At 44.6% G+C, this 16,199-nt stretch overlaps 2 protein-coding genes and 1 long non-coding RNA gene across 11 annotated transcripts in view; 2 read left to right on the top strand and 1 right to left on the bottom strand.

Annotated features, from left to right (window-relative positions):
• NDUFV2 (NADH:ubiquinone oxidoreductase core subunit V2) overlaps window positions 1-4,537 on the top strand; it is a 33,535-nt gene extending 28,998 nt beyond the window's left edge. For both annotated transcript variants that reach the window (XM_030552775.1, XM_030552774.1), the window contains 2 exons: window positions 2,866-2,942; window positions 4,377-4,537. In XM_030552775.1, coding sequence (XP_030408635.1) covers window positions 2,866-2,942; window positions 4,377-4,470 — 171 coding nt within the window. In that variant the 3' untranslated portion in view covers window positions 4,471-4,537. The remainder of the gene's footprint in view (window positions 1-2,865; window positions 2,943-4,376) is intronic.
• Window positions 4,528-5,106, bottom strand: LOC115646676. The gene is made up of 2 exons (XR_003999101.1): window positions 5,015-5,106; window positions 4,528-4,733 (listed from the first exon to the last, which is right to left on the bottom strand). It is a non-coding gene; the product is annotated as an uncharacterized LOC115646676 (long non-coding RNA).
• Window positions 5,107-13,693: 8,587 nt separating this feature from the next.
• Window positions 13,694-16,199, top strand: part of ANKRD12 (ankyrin repeat domain 12) — a 129,025-nt gene continuing 126,519 nt past the window's right edge. For 4 of the 8 annotated variants that reach the window (XR_003999099.1, XR_003999100.1, XM_030552772.1 and 1 more), the window contains exon 1: window positions 13,694-13,872. The gene's annotated coding sequence lies outside the window, so the exon portion shown is untranslated. The remainder of the gene's footprint in view (window positions 13,873-16,199) is intronic. The other 4 variants (XM_030552770.1, XM_030552769.1, XM_030552767.1 and 1 more) reach the window with 2 other exon arrangements.

Genomic DNA, 16,199 nt, shown 5'->3' with positions numbered 1-16,199 from the left:
TCCGGCGGGGCCCCTGAGCCCCGCCCAGCTCAGAGCCATGTGGTGAGGGGGCGGGGCAGCAAGCTCCAGGCCGAGGGGAGGGAGCTGAGCTCAGCGTGGAGCTCCCAGCCCTGCCCCCATACCACGTGGCTCTGAGCTGGGAGGGGTTCGGGTCCTGCCCTCTGACCACGCGGCTCTGAGCGGGGCAGAGCTCGCCCCGCTGGAGACAGGCTGCCTCTGTCAAGCGAAGCTCTTGGATGCGCTGAGGCTCCGGGTGAGACGGGAGCCAGGGGTAAGGGGCCTGAGCTGGGGGGGTTGGCTAAGCGGCAGGGAGTCCTGGGGGCAGAGGTTGGGGGAACGGGAGGGTTGGATCGTGGGCATTCCCGGGGTCTGTCAGGACTCAGTGAGGGGGTGATAGGGGTTGGGGCAGTCAGGGGATAGGGAGCAGGGGTGGAGTCCTGGGGTGGTAGTGGAGGGTCTCTGGGGGACGGTGGGGGGCAAGGAGCAGGATGGGTCGGGGATTCTGAGGGGGAGGGTCAGTCGGAGGGCAGGAAGTGGGAGGGGGTCGGATAGGGGGCAGGGCCAGGCTGTTTCGGAGGCACAGCCTTCCCTACCCTAAAGCTCATTCAGCAGTTTGAGGCTTGCAGAAGAGCCAAGCTGTTCACTTTTCCATTAGGGCTACCATCCCTTTCACTTTTCAAATGCCAAAGTATAGTCTATATTTAATTTCAGTGCCACGGGGAGATGCATGTCAGGGGAGGGTAGCTTCATTTAAAATTAGTCACTGGGGGAGGGATCACATGTGAAGAGCAATATCCTACACCACCTACCTCCTTCCCAACCCTACCAAGGGAGGACCCCCACCCCCTACATTTCCTGAGACTCCAGAGGGGTTAATTTAGTGGTTCTCAAACTTTTGTACTGGTGACCCCTTTCACATAGTAAACCTGTGAGTTTGACCCCCCCCATATAAATTAAAAACACTTTTTTATATATTTGACACTATTATAAATGCTGGAGGCAAAGCAGGGTTTGAGGTGGAGGCTGACAGCTCGTGGCCCCCAGTAATAACCTCGTGACCCCCTGAGGGGTCCCCACCCCCAGTTTGAGAACCCCTAGGGTAATTTAATTTTAACACCCTATGTCCATTCACATGCATGTGCTATTTTGAGCATTTCAGTTTTCACAACATAGGCTCATCCCAGATTTGGAACAAGCTCAAATGCTCAGTTCGTGGAATATGTACATAAGATATACTAAAGACAAACCCACAGTAACCGTCTCCAGTTTGTGAGGGACCCCATGGAGCCAGTCTCTAGGAAACAGATAAATGCATGGAGGTTAAGTCCATTAATGGCTATTAGCCAGGATGGGTAAGGAATGGTGTCCCTAGCCTCTGTTTGTCAGAGGGTGGAGATGGATGGCAGGAGAGAGATCATTTGATCGTTTCCTGTCAGGTTTTACTCCCTCTGGGGCACTTGGCATTGGCCATTGTCGGTAGACAGGATACTGGGCTGGATGGACCTTTGGTTTGACCCAGTATGGCTGTTCTTATATTCTAACCTAAATGAACCCAAAGTTATGGAGACAGATATGAGTCAAGGAAGCCAGCAGAGTATCAGAAACCTGGAAAAATCTCTGACTGGATGGGCTCAGGTGTTTTGTCACAAGCTGAGGTGGTTCAAAAAGTTTTGGATTTTTTTTTTTAAGCAGAACTTTTTTATTGTTTCTTTAAACAATCAGACACAGCAAGCAGCAGATATTTGGCCACACACTTCTGAAATCCCAAACCATATTCAGGTTATGGCAGATTAATTTCAGCTTTTCAATTAAAAAAACCACAACAAATTTTGAAGGAAAGCTGACGTTGTCCGTGATTTTTTTCTGCTTTTTAAAAACTCCTAGTTTTCAATCCAGAAACAGTTTTGATGGCACATATTTGTCCAACCCTTTTAATGAGCTTTAGTGCCTTTTAGCACTTTGCTGAGAACCAGTGATATCTTGTAAAGAAGTTTTCTTAAAACTGGATTTGTGCTGAGATGCAGAAGGTTTATTTTTCCCACGGCCGCCGGTGGGGGTGGGGGAACAAGTGGGGCAATTTGCGCCAGGCCCTGCAGGGGCCCCCACGAGAATATACTATTGTAATTTTTTTATGGAAGGGGCCCCCAAAATTGCTTTGCCCCAGGCCCCCTGAATCCTCTGGGCAGCCCTGCCTTCACCCACACCTCTATAGCCCCGTGCAGCAGTGCTATTTACAATGCAGTTCCCTGTGCTCTCGGCTGTTTCCCCGGGGCTTGAAAGATTTCTGAGACACTGGACTCAGCTAGCTCTGTCCCTCTCCCCCCTCACTTCCTTCCTGTGTCCTTTTTATAAGTCTTGAGCTGATGGGCTAATTAGCTCTTTAGCTCACCCAGCCTCTCCACTGACTAAATCAGGTAATTAACTTTAATTACCATCATCCCATTACGCCTTCTCTGGGACAACTAATTGGTGTCAGAGTGATCAGAGTGCTGGCTCACATGGTAGCGCCTAGTACTTGAACATAGGCTCTTTTAAAACATGGCTATTATGTGCTGGTTCAGAAACATAAATGGCTTAAAATCAGTTCATTTTAACTAACAGTTGCTTGTGTGTAACATAGCTAAGAGTGACATTAGAATGTCATAAAACTTCAAATCTCTTCGGTTTGTTAATTCTTCCTTAAACTTGGATGCATATATTAACTGATAGAATCAGTTATCTGTGCTGGAATCAAAACTGAATGAAGAATTTGGTTAAAATGTAAAAACTGTTGTTTTGGGGAATTGTGAATACTACTTTTGATTTAATTGCTTACAGATTTTGTTTACATTTTCTTTTAATAGCATGGTCTCTTTCATTTTACAGGAAGATCTGACACCAAAAGATATGGATGACATAATTGATGAACTAAAGGCTGGCAGAGTTCCCAAACCTGGCCCAAGGTAAATTGTATTTGTATACTACTGGGGTGAGTAATGAAAGAGGAAATCCATTTGGAAGGAAAGCTATTTTTAATGTTGGTGACTAGTTCTTGGAAAAGTTACCAGATTGATTACCCTAGAACTGAAGGTATTAATTCACTGAACTGCACAGGCATTACTGGCTTTTCCACATTGACCTGCTTTATGCGTAAACCTGAACCTGGAGAGGCTGTGTGTAGAGGTGAGAAGAAAGCTTCATGTCCAGAACTCTTCGGTCCTTGGCCTGTTTGAGACTACCAATGAAAGTGCCAATTGAGATGAAGTGGCTAGATGCCTGATGATAACTGGAATGTGATCACAAACTTCTTTTGCATAAATCACCCAAAACTCTTCTAGCTAGTAGACTTTTGATCCCTACAAACCTATGCTAGATTTGACCCTTGTGAAAGACTGACAATATCATGATGTATAATCACTTGAACATGCGTTCCCATGCAGTGCTGTGGCCAAAAGGGCTAATACAATCCTTGCTGGATGCATAAATGGGAATCTCAAATGAATAAGTTATTTTACCTCTGTATTTGGTGTGACCACTGCTGGAATACTATGTCTAGTTCTGGCATCCACAGTTCAAGAAGGATGCAGATAAATTGGAGAGGGTTCAGAGAAGAGCCATGAGAATTATTAAAGGGTTAGAAAACATCTCTTATAGTGATGAACTCAAAACAATCTGTTCAGCTTATCAAAATATGTTAAGAGGTAACTTGATTATAATCTGTAAATACGTATATGGGGAACAAACATTTGATAATGGGCTCTTCTGTCTAGTAGAGAAAGGTATAACACAATCCAGTGGTTGGAAGTTGAATCTAGACAAATTCAGATTGGACTTAAAAATGTATGCCTTAACAGTGAGGGTAATTAACAATGGGAACAGTTTACCAACGGTTGTGGTGGATTCTTGTATTCAAGATTGTATGTTTTTCTAAAAGATATGCTCTAGGAGTTTGGGGAAGTTCTATGGCCTGTGCTATACAAGGAGGTCAGACATCATGATGATGATGATCAATTCTGGCCTTGGAAATATATGAATCTAAGATGGATCTGAAACAAATAATCAGATGTCGCCGTTGGTGTTGCTGGAGTAAAAAAGCCATTGGCTCCTGGGTTTTTTTTGTTAATCATATAGATTTAATTTTTGTATCTATGAAGTATTTTGGTTATCAAGTTCCATATTTGACGTTTTACTTGAATGCCTTTGTTTTACCATTAGTATTTTTACAGATATTATGTTCTGTTGTCTGGCTTCCCCCATTTCTCTCTGCTCATCCTTCAGAGAAACAGGAAAAATGGCAGCCCAAAGATTGAGTCAGACTTGTGTCATTCATGAGTAGAACATGATTGCTATAATACTGAGTATTGATGAACAAATCTGATTGCTCTTTATCTTTTCAGAAGTGGACGCTTTTCTTGTGAGCCAGCTGGTGGTCTTACTTCTCTGACTGAACCACCTAAAGGACCTGGATTTGGAGTTCGAGCAGACCTCTAAGCATTTATGTAATAAATTATAAAAACATACGTTGTCTGAAAATAAAACACCTTTAACCTCATTAAAATGGCTTATGTTTTAATTTTTTTTTAAATTGATAATAGTAACACCATTGAAGCATATAAAGATGCCACAGCAATTAAAATAATTAGTGCAAAGTGCAACAAAAAAAATCTGTACATTGCCATACTTCCCCCATTTGTAAAGGTGTATGCGAAACATGTTGCCTTACGCTCACCAAAATCTTCGGGTGATTTTATGCTCTGTTGAACATAAAAAGGAAAAAATAGTTTACTATCTTATCTGCTGAAGATGCTGTCCTGCTATTGAGGGCATTCAGCACATACATACTTTTATGTCTAGATGTAGATTACTTTTAAGGCATTATGTCCAACATGATTACATTTGGGGAGCAAGAGTATGGGGAAGAATGGAAAGTATGTTATGATAGGCTGATACCCCTGAAATGGTATCACCACTCAACAGTAAACTTAATATTGTAGGGAAAAATAAAAGGGGAAAAATAAGGAAGTAGCAGATTTACCTCTGTAACAGTCCTGTCACAATCAATGAAGTTTGAGCAGGAAGGATGTGGAAGAAGATCCTTTTGGTACAATCGATCCCACTCCCCAACAATAAGACTTTAATCAATGCCGAGAAGGGATATGATTGCTGTCTATAAATACATTGGAGTGTAAATGGCAGGGAGGGAGAAGAGCTATGTAAGCTAAAGGATAGTGCTGGCACAAGTGAGTATAAATTTAGGCTGGAAATTAGGTGTCTAACCATCAAAGGACTGAGCTTCTGAAACAGCCTTCCAGTGGAGAGAGGGAACAAACCTAACTAGTTTTAAAATAGAGCTTGATAAATTTATGGATCAGATGATATGATGGGGGTTTCCTGCAATAGTAGGGGACTGGACTATATATCAGGAGGAGGTCCTTTTTAGTCCTATATGGTAACAGAAAAACAACAAAAACTTGACTGACTCAATGTTTAACAGGAGCAGTCAGGGAATTGCTCCATTCTCAGCAGAGAAAGCAGACAAAAACCCTGAGAGTTGATGGCACTGATTGTTGGAATCCATCTGCTGAACAGAGAGAGAGGAGTACACATCCCTTGAGAACCCCTTCAGCTTTGGGAGTTCGGGACTGTCTTCAACTGAGTTAAGAATCCTTTAAGAATATTTATAAGGAAAAATGCCTCCATGCAATGAAATATCCCATGTGCACTCTTTTAAACAAACATTAGTAAAATTTCCAGTCAAATATTGTAGAATTGCCATAAATTGAAATTGACAAGTAACATAAAGAGAAACAGACATCCAGTTTCATTGGTTGGATCAAGAGCAATTCAGAACATAAGCAAACAGTCTAAAAAAAGAAATTCATTTATAATAACCTGTAGGGGTGGTAGCATAACTAAGCTATAAGCAATGCATTTAATAAAACAAGTTATACATTTAATAATTTAGTAACAAGAATGAAGTGTCATGTAGGGATTTCAAGCTACTTGGCTTTGTGTTCACATAATCCCCAAGAGGTATTGCCAACTATAGGGGAACTTTGTCCACATAAAAAAATCTGTAACTCTTAATACTGCCTTATAATATTGTAGAAGATGAAAAACCATTACAATTTTTAATGTTTATTTGACTTAATGCACTTCCCTGAGCTTTGATAGTGAAACTAAACTGTCAGTTTCATTTTCTCTTTATAGTTAAATTCGTTTTCCAGTTCTCCTGCACTACTTGTACCATCATACTGTTTTCATTTATTTTAAAATGTTATTAGTCCATTTCTGTTTTAATTTTGTAATTATTCAGACCAAAAACTTTTTGAATTATTTGTGTATCTTCACATTAATTGGTCTTATAAAATTAGACCAATTTATTAATTAAACAAGCTATACTTAAACTGTGGTCCAGGAACTGGTGCTCTGGAGAGCAAAGACCTGGCAGGTAATCTGGAGTTGGCTCTCTTTTCAGGTGCTTCCATCTCTGTCCAGAATGCACACACTACTGTTACTCTCATCTTCCCTTGTGTTGTGTTAGAGACACACATTTGTGTCACCTGAAATTACACTTGTGAAAAGCTTACAGGGATAATGTCTTGTGCTTGTAAAGTACTTCTCCCTATGCGGTACTTATCCTGATTGGGGGCTTTGGGTGTTCCTAGTAGATAGATAAAAAGAGTCTGGATGCCAAGAAAAGCAGCTGGATATGAGGAAGAGCTAGCCTAGCTCCTTTAGTAAAGATTGTTGATACAAAAGAGGAAAAGAGTAGGAGTGAATATCTAGGGAAGAAAGGAGAGCCTATGTGCCAGTGTATCAGGAGAATAGGTGGAGGAAAGGATCAGCTGGCTGGGAAGCATGTCCCAGGAAAACTGGCAGGGAACTAGGTGCAAAGAAAGGAAGAGGACAAGTTTCAGAAAGCGATGATAACATACAAAAGTAAAATTAGATTTTTTTTCACAAAAGACAAAACATCCCATTAAAAGATAGCTAACATTACATAAATTTTGTTTCCTTTAACAAATTGTTATAGTTAGCACTGTGATGTTATGCTGTTGCATTTGGCCAGGTAAGTGTTCAGCATGATCACTGAGGGAAGGGGAGGTTAATTATGAAGCAATCTCACAATAAAAATGTTATCTGCACAAAGGAAAGACTGAGAACTCCAGAATTGCTTCAACCCATGTACATAAACAACTATTTCAAATGGAGACAAACTAGACAACTTTTGAAATATTTCCTGAAGTCAATCTTTCAGTCCTCAACTTCCTAAAAAATGCAAAAAGCTGAGCCAAAAATGGCTAAATATCATAGTATATAGTTTATCAGATTTCCCTACCTCATTTCAACATTAATTAGGAATATAAAAGTTTCTACTTTTTTTAGCTTACAAAAAAAGCAAGTGTCCTCATTTCCTACAGCTGTCTCAAATACAGCATACTTCTACTGATTGAAATTAAACTACAGGTTTAATTGAACTATATATTAAATTTAATACAGTAGAACCACAATTACAAACACCTCGGGAATGGAGATTGTTTGTTTGTAACTCTGAAGTGTTCATAACTTAACAAAAGGTTGTGGTTGTTCTTTCAAAAGTTTACCACTGAACATTGACTTAAAACAGCTTTGAAACTTTACTATGCCACTGTCTATTCTGTGCCACTGTCTATTCATTGAAAAAATTCCATTGGAACTCCTTATTCATTCTTATCTCCTTATTCCAGAAATAGTAAGCATCATTTCTGGTTTCCTGTCTTTTAATGAGTCTTATTTTGTTCAGACTTTTACCTGGGCTCCAAGTCTCTATGCATGACCAGAAATAAATTTCCCTTGCTCTGCTGTTTTCCTGAACCTCAGTTGTTGGGCATATACTGCTGTGGATCCAATTTGCTGGTTATCACACCTACTTAGAGGCAGCCATATTGGTGAGTGGAATGAAATTAAATGAAAGAGTTCATAATATTGCTATAGCAACAGCCAGTCCATCACTTGAATGCAATAAAAGTAACAATTTCAGTTCAGTTTCAGATTACACTGACACTTTACAAGGGTCTCTCTCTTTGGACTAGAGCTGGAAAGGACACATTAAATTCACACACTTGATTTCCAAGAGTAAGGATGGGGATGTTATATTAATGCAGATGGAAAGAGGAAGCAGGGGCACTTGCAATGACTATCTATTGCAGACAAACAAAATAAAAAAACCCAACCTTTTGTGGAGGGTTGCAACAAGGGGAAAAAGCAATTTTCAAGGAACTGAGGGGAAAAGGCTGAGACTATGATGGATTGCCCAAAAATTGGATTGCAGGGCTGGAACTTTGTTTTGAGTTTTTTCCTATATAACTCCCAAGGGCCAGAAAAAATAAGAAATTAACAGGAATCTCCACTAGATTTCTAGTGATGTATTTAATGTCAGGCAATGGTCATGATAAGCAGTGTTTTCCCCCAACTTTCATATTTGTGTTATCTGTACATCAGTTTGCCAGCAAAATATGCCTAAAGCAGTTTTCCATGCACTGAATTACAAGGCAAAGCTAAATGCCACTTCATCTAAATATGAGCAGAACGCTAGGTAAGTTCATTGCCTGGCATATATGCCATTATAGCTACATTGTAATATGAAAAATGCACTATGCTTTTGCTGTAGTGCCCAACGTGATTTGCAATAAAGTTCTTATTTTTTGCCTTTTTATGTTGTAGTTTGTAATTTTCCCCCACTATTTTGAGTTCACCCATCTGACAGAGCTGAAGCACATGCTGCACGTCATGCTGAACATTTTTCTCTTAACCAGGAGCAGTGGTTCATGTACCTGCCAGCACAGGATGCTTCAAGGGGAATGCCAACTCAGGGGAAGTATTAGGGAACTGAACTGGGTTGACCTATGGAGGAACTTGTGCAGCAGAGATGGAGACATAGCAAGCCTGAGAAGAAGGTTGCTGGTGGAACTGAAGTGGTAGACACTTTCACTGTTGTGTGATTCTCTCTCTTTCCTTTTATTAATCCTAACAGTGGCTTTTCTAAGAACCTGGGAACCTCTTTTTCCAACAATCAAGATTGCAAAATCGGCCAATTTCTTTAGATGACTCCTCACCTTCCAATTCCTCCTCCTGTATTGGCTCAACTGCTGACTCTAGATCCCCACAAGCATATCCTGCAAATGTATACAAGATCTCTTTGTTTGTCTCCTTGTCCTGATGGACTGCACTGTATGGACTTTCTGTGCTATCCAGAAGCACCTTTTAATTGTGCGGAAGGGTGAACCTTCGGGCTTTGATCCAGAGCACTATGCAAGAGGCATGTTTTCTGCTCTGAGAAGGACCTACTGTTATTCTTCCATGTTTTGTTATACAGGACTTCAAGGCTCTTTGTCTTCTCTTGGCACTACTTCTCCCCTCTAAGCGTGCATCTACACTTCCCAGCTCACACAGATGTACCCTTCCACTATCTCTGCTTGAGCTAGCACCCAAAAATAGTATGTCAGCAGCAGCAAAGGCAGTGGCTCAGCCTAGCTGCCCCAAATACAATCCTGAGTCCCTGGGTGGCTAGCCTCAGCTACCACAGACACACATATTTTGAGGCACTTGCTCAAGTAGTTAGCATGGCTACATCTACAAAAGCTGGGAATCACACCTCCAAGCTCAAATGTAGATGTACTCCATCTGATGACCAGTTCAGCCAGTCATATATTAAAATACTGTGAATGAACAAGTGCAGCTGCCTTTGCATATGATCTCCAGTACCCATGTCAGCCTCAGGCCAGCTGGCAGCACCCTTGTTTGGTAGCTTCCAAGACATACTAGTAACAGAATCAAATAGCACACAATTGAGCTCCATGTTGGGCACAGTGCTATTTGAATAGGAAAGTGGCTTCCAGAAAACTTGATCCCTATGTAGCAGAGTTCAGAATGCATATCAGACAGGCTGCCTAAGCAGTGACCAATTGCCTGTGGAATGGCAGCAGTAGGAATATTTGCTTTTAGGGGGCTGCAGCAATCTCTGTCCATGCATACATTGCAAAGGCAGAGATTGGTAGAGTGGAGGACCATACAATGGTTCCATTGCTCAAAAAAAGCTAGTCCAAAAAAGTGCTTGGAACTCCTTTGCACCACTTCAAACACTTGTGTGGGTGGGGACATGAGATGGGTTACAGGTATGCCACACTAGGAAGAACCAGAAGTCAAATTTCTCTACACAGCAACTCAGTGACAGTGGAAACATAATTCAGGAGACCAGGCTTATGCTAGCAGTTCCCAGTTGTGACTGTCTCCTCTTCTGACAACTTTCTCAATGACATATTTGATTCTTGGCATAAATGAGGATTCATTTGCCTGCAATGTGGCAATGAAATGACTCCTCTGCACGAATTTGCTGTAAATATGACTAATTTTTCTCTTAGATCTTGTTGTTTCTAAGATGATTATCACCAGGATAATTTAGCACCTAATGATTATAGAGGTAAACTGCAATGGGGAAAATATAGTGTGAGCTCTTTGTTGCTTATGTTGTACAGAAGAGATCTATGGAGTATTTTTATTCCTTTTGCCTTTTTTTTTTTACACTTGAAATTCATATCTGCTTCTCTTGCAAGACTATGTGTCTAACTACAAAATTAGTAGGATTACCACATTGACCAAAGAAATGAATACTGATTAACAGAGACATTTTTATTCAAAGCATTTAAGCTTTTGTTTTATTTCCATCTTGAAAATTTCATCTTGTAGAAAATTAATATTTGTGATTTGTACAGAAGCTATTAATAGAGAAACTCTTGTTTCTGGCACACTTAGCAACTAAGAATTTTCTAGAAGGAGCTTAGGCATGCCAGTTGAAAGGGAACTCAACAGAATAGACTTGTGCCCAATTCTCCCTGCCTCAAAATGCCAAACTTCAAAGGCCAAAAGTTTCTAAAAGTTGCTCACCAGCTCATTGATAATAGCAATGTCAGTATTAGCAAGTATAGGATTTTTTTTTAATTTCCTTGTGTAGATAGATCTTAGGAGCTAGGAGTTTATTAATAAAATACAAAATAGCTTTGAACAAATACCTCACCAAATATCTATGGAATATGTTTTGTTAAAGTTTCAACAACCATTCTCCTTTTATTAAAGAATAAGAGAACAATCCATGTTTGAGTCTTGAAAGACAACCTCCAGAAAAAACAAAAAAGATAAGGCTTGGCGCTGCTAAAGTTTAAGGTTAAAAAATAAAAAGGGAAAAAAGCTTTAAAAGCATCCAAACTTATAGGCCAACTTTATATCTCATTAAAAAGCAGGTTAAGTCAATAAAATTTTCCTAGTTTATTCTTGCTATAAGGGGGACAAAGTAGAAATCTTGATAGGTACAATGCCCTTCCTGTAGTTTGTTAGATACAGATAGGAGACATAATATAGGGGATGGTGGTGCCACAATTATAAACAATATTCCTGGGGGAATTCTGCACCATTTCACATGTGCAGAATGTATGACCCCTGCAGATTTCTTTGCTTCCCTGCAGAAAAATGACTTTCTGATGGAGAAGCAATAAGAGGTCATGAGACCCTCCACAACAGTATTTTTCAGGTGCCCCCAAGGCAGCCTGCCAGGAAGTAAATCACTGTGGAGCAGAAGACAGGACTGGGAAAGACCCAGCTGATGGCTCCCACCTTGCAGTGGGCTCAGCTGCTAGTCCCAGCTGGGCTGGGGAGGATGGGACTGCCTCTTCCCTACACCACATCTGGAACTGGGTTAGACCCACACCCAGATTTCTCCGACAGCTGCAGGAAGCTTAGCAAACTCCCCCTGCCACTTCCTGCACCCATGGCTCCTCGGATGCAGGGGGAGTGATCCTTGTACAGCTCCCTGCTCCCCCATCCACTCAATCTCCATACATCCAGATCCCCTCATAGCCCCTCTTGCTAAGCCTCACCTCCCCTGCACTGAGAACCCCCCATAAGCCTCCCTCCTCCAGACCACCCTGCCAAGCCACCTGCACCCAGATTCCTACCCCACAAGCCCTATCCTCCTGCACACAGAGACCCCTCTGCTGACCCCCAACCACCTTCACCTGGACCCCCTGCAGAGTCCCATTACCGTTGCACCCAGAGCCCCCACTCACCTGCCTGCACCAATTGCCCCACACACAACCCTCTCAACTTATACCTGGATCCCCCCAAACCCATCCACACTTGGATCCTGCCTCGTTGAGCCTTCCTGCCCACACCTGATGCACCTGTCAACTGAGGTGTTTCTGAGGCAGGCCTGGTCCTTGTGCTGTGTCAGGGTTGAGTACAGCCTCATCACTGAATCCCTGGGCCTGTCAGGGCAACACTGCACAGTGCTCCTCCCCCCCCCCCCCGCCATGCTGAAGCCTTGACATTTGACAAAAAAAAATTTAAAATATTGTGCACTGAATTTTTATTTTTTTGGTGTAGAATGCCCTCAGCAGTACTACAAAATTACTGGGGGGAAAGCATGCAGTTTTTAAAAACACTACAAACATACTAATCTTGTAAAAGGGGATTAGAATTAAGTAACTCGTGTTGGCTGACTTCAGTAAACGTTTATGATCATCTCAAGCAAGGATGCTGATTTTTATTGAAAAAATGCGTTGGCAGCCTGAGCCAGGAACAGATTAACGAAGGTGCGTGTCACGTCTCCAATAAAAAGGTAAAACTGAACTACACCAACGGGCGAAACGATGCAGTGTTAAAAGCTTGACTGCAAACTGCAATTACATTGTACGGAACGCGGCTCCCCCGGGCTCTGCAGAGGGGAGCCCTGAGCCGGCGAAGACAAGTGGGCGGCCCTCAGCGTGGGGATAAAGTTTAGCCCGAGTCTCCGCAGGATCGGGGGCCTGTCTCGATACTGAAAGGCAGCTTCCCCTGCTGACCCCACACTGTCCGGGGCAAGGCGTGGCAGGGCCGAAACGACACGCTGACCCTACCGCAGCGTGAGCACAGCCACGGGCTACGGGCTGCAGCTTCCCCGCCCCGCCCCGCCCGAGCGGCTGCAAGGACAGCGCAGCGTGCCAGGCGACGCCCGCAGCGGAGCGACTAGGCCCGGCCCGTGAGGAGGCCACGCGCCCTTCCCTTCGGGCGCAGTGCAAGCCAGTCGCCGCTTACCGGAGCCAGCCGCGCATGCGCACTCTGCGGGTAGTTAAAACTCACTGCGCCATCGCTGCCGGAAAACCCGGAGTAGCCCAAGGAAGGGGCCCTGGGCCTGCGAGTCGGGATGAAGCGGTGGCGGCACCTACACGATTCCTGTCACAAGGGGAAGTAGACGCTCTAGTCTCTCTCCCCACCCAACCCCCTCCCATCTCACTCTCCGGGACACGGCAGCCGCCATTTCCAGAATGTTCCAGTCGCAGGAGCCAAGACCAAGAGCAGCCGCCCCGGCGCCTGCGCTCTGCTCCGCGCCTGCATGCCCCGCCCCCCGGTCCTGCCGGGGCCCGTTATTTTCTTTCCGTGTGTGTGCGCGCGCTGCGTGCCTGTGCACGAGAGATCTGAGGCACCGGGGGAATCCACTGCGGAAGAAGGACTGTGACGTTGACTCCCCTCCTTCCCCAACCGCCGCCCAACTCCCGTAACGTTCGCGGCAGCGCGTTCTCGTCTGTCTCTCGTGCGTGTTTGGGGTCACGTGGGCGTGGCGCGGCCAATGGGAGCCCCGCAGAGCTGCACACGGAGACCGACATTCTGACGGGGGGGGAGGGGAGCGGCAGTGCCGGGGAGCGGGGGTACTTTCAAACCCTACACCCACGGCGGCGGCGGCGGCGGTTGGTGGTCGGTGCGGGGCCGAGGCTCTAGGCACCGTCCGCAGCGGTTGAATCCGGTTCTTCGTCGGGTCCTGTCATAGGGGCAGCGCGGGAGGGAGGAGGAGGAACGAGTCCTGCCGCTTCCTCCTCCGACAAGGTAAGAAGAGACACCCCCGAGCCTGTCCCACCCCCCGCCCCCGATGGGAGCTGCAGCTCTAGCGTCCCTGTGCTGGGGGTGGCACCACCCCCTGACCCGGCTGCGCCCTAGGGTAACCCCTTTCCCCAGCCGTGTGTGTGTGTCCCCGCGCGGGGGGTGTGACCCTTCCCGGCCCCCGGCTGGGTCTCCGCTCGGGGGGGAAGGGTAGCCCCAGGCTGGCTGCCCTGCCCTGCCCTGCCCCCAGCCCCTTGGTGCGCGGCCCCCGGCCCGCGGGCGATGCCGGTCGGGGGAAGCGCTCAGTCAGCCGCTCTCGCAGCCTGTCACTGCTGCTGCGGGAGCCATGGCTGCCGCTGTCACTGCCGCTGCGTGTCCCTTGCACGGCTCGTCCCCCTCCTCGCGGCTGCTTTTCGGGGGACACGCCGGGGTGGGGGTAACTGCTGCACACGAGGCTGTACAAGTCAGTCTGGGCTTCGCCTCTGCAGCGGCGCGGGGTGTGCGCGTGCAGGCGGGGCGCGGGGCTAGCGCTGTGGACAGCGGGCCGGCGGAGGAGGGGACCCGCTGCTGCAGCCTGTGACTCAGGGCTGGGATTTTTTGGCAACATCTAAAAAACTAGAAGCTGCTCGCTGTATGTCTACCAGGCTGCCTGTCAGCCTTTTGGCGAAGCCTGCTGCTGGTTTACTGTGTGGCCTAAATGCATTTGGAATACATCTAGGATTTTTAAGTATTTCTCTCAGGCTGAGGGATCCCATATTGTTTTACACGCTAGTTGCATCAATTCCATTGTGTATCACTAAAATGCAGCCACCTCTGAGGTGGAGCACAGCAGCTGATTGACAGCATCAACAGGAAGTAGCTATTTAGGGCAAGAAAGCAAAGAATACTGTTTCCAGTTGAACCTGTAAGGATGGATTAGGTAAGCAGTATAACTACCTCAGTTCAGCTTTGGCCAAGTTAATATCCATCCCCACTGTTCCAGTTTTTAAAACTGACTGGGCCTCTTATGACAAGTGGAAGAATAGCAACAAATGCAGAATTCCTAATTGAAAATTATCATGAACTGCCCTGTAAGACTTTTAAAAAAATTGTTAAGAACATGTCGCTGTCTTCTCAGTCAAGAGTCTTTTATTCCTGGAAATTAATTAGGCTATAGAATGGTGTGTTCCACATTTGTCTGGTAGCTCATGGGAATATAGTAGATGATATATGGAAGAGAATCCATTTGTGGCATTCATAACTTTAGGCTTTTGTTTGTATCTATTTGCAAGACCACTGTGAAAGCCAGGAATGTCCCAACTTCATTCACTTCGATGTGTCAGCTGCTTTGTTATCCCATGAGCTACCAGACAGATGTGGAATATGTCTTAAAGTTTTGTTAATTTCCAGAAAAAGTGACCAGAGAAGGATTGAATCACAGTGTCAACATGAAGTCAGGACTTCACTAAAATGTAAGGCCCTTGATGGGGTGTCATGATATGTATGGAGAGAGGCTACTCTCTGTAAAGGAGGAGCCTCCTTTAACTCTTTATTTTACCCCTGATTGAAGTGGGGTAACAGTAAGGGGATCACCCCTTAACAAATAATCAGTGTGTATCTGCCATGAACATGCAAACTCAACCCTGTGGGTGTTTTTCTACTTTAGTCTTCTCTTGGGTTGTTGTAGATAGAGCATAGTCCCTCAGGGAAGTGGATCTTAAAGTTAACACCACATTGAGATGCACTGGGAAAGTATACACCTCTCCGAGCTATTGTTTTAGGCCCTCTGCAGACTTAGGTGGATGGTGGGTTGCACATATTTCTTCACAAAGATGAGGGTTAACAATTTATCATTTTTCCCCAAAATGAAAGCTCAGATTCTAATGTAATCATATATATGACTCTAGGAGCTAGAGCCCTGAGCATGTGCCTGTGTCTTAATCCTGTCCTTCACAAATACAGTGGAACTCTGCAGGTTCAAAGTTCTGTCTGTGCGGATCCAACTGCAAGATCTGGGTCATAGTAAATATTGTTTTGGGAGAGTAGTGGTAAACCCATAGCAACCTTTGACAACTCTACTTGCCTACTTGTATTTTGTGAGTTAAAAATCAAGGAGAGCAAGTGCTGGAATAGAATGGTGCTTACCAGCACCACAAGGACTGTGGCAGCATTCCTGTGACTATGTATGAATCAGTTCCTTTCTCTGACTTCCTGGTTCTCCCTTGGCAGTCCCCACCATTAGCTCCATTGCATGTATATGATCGTGCTCTTTTACCATGAGATCCATTGTAATTGAGGTATGCAAAGGATTCTCCCCTTCTGTTGGCACCAGCTCTAGTCCTAGCAGAGGAAAA

The sequence above is a fragment of the Gopherus evgoodei genome, chromosome 2 (genome assembly GCF_007399415.2).
Source record: "Gopherus evgoodei ecotype Sinaloan lineage chromosome 2, rGopEvg1_v1.p, whole genome shotgun sequence".
NCBI classification, from domain to species: domain Eukaryota; kingdom Metazoa; phylum Chordata; order Testudines; family Testudinidae; genus Gopherus; species Gopherus evgoodei.
Note: the sequence above shows the minus strand (reverse complement) of the source record. Positions and strands in the feature narration are given on the sequence as shown.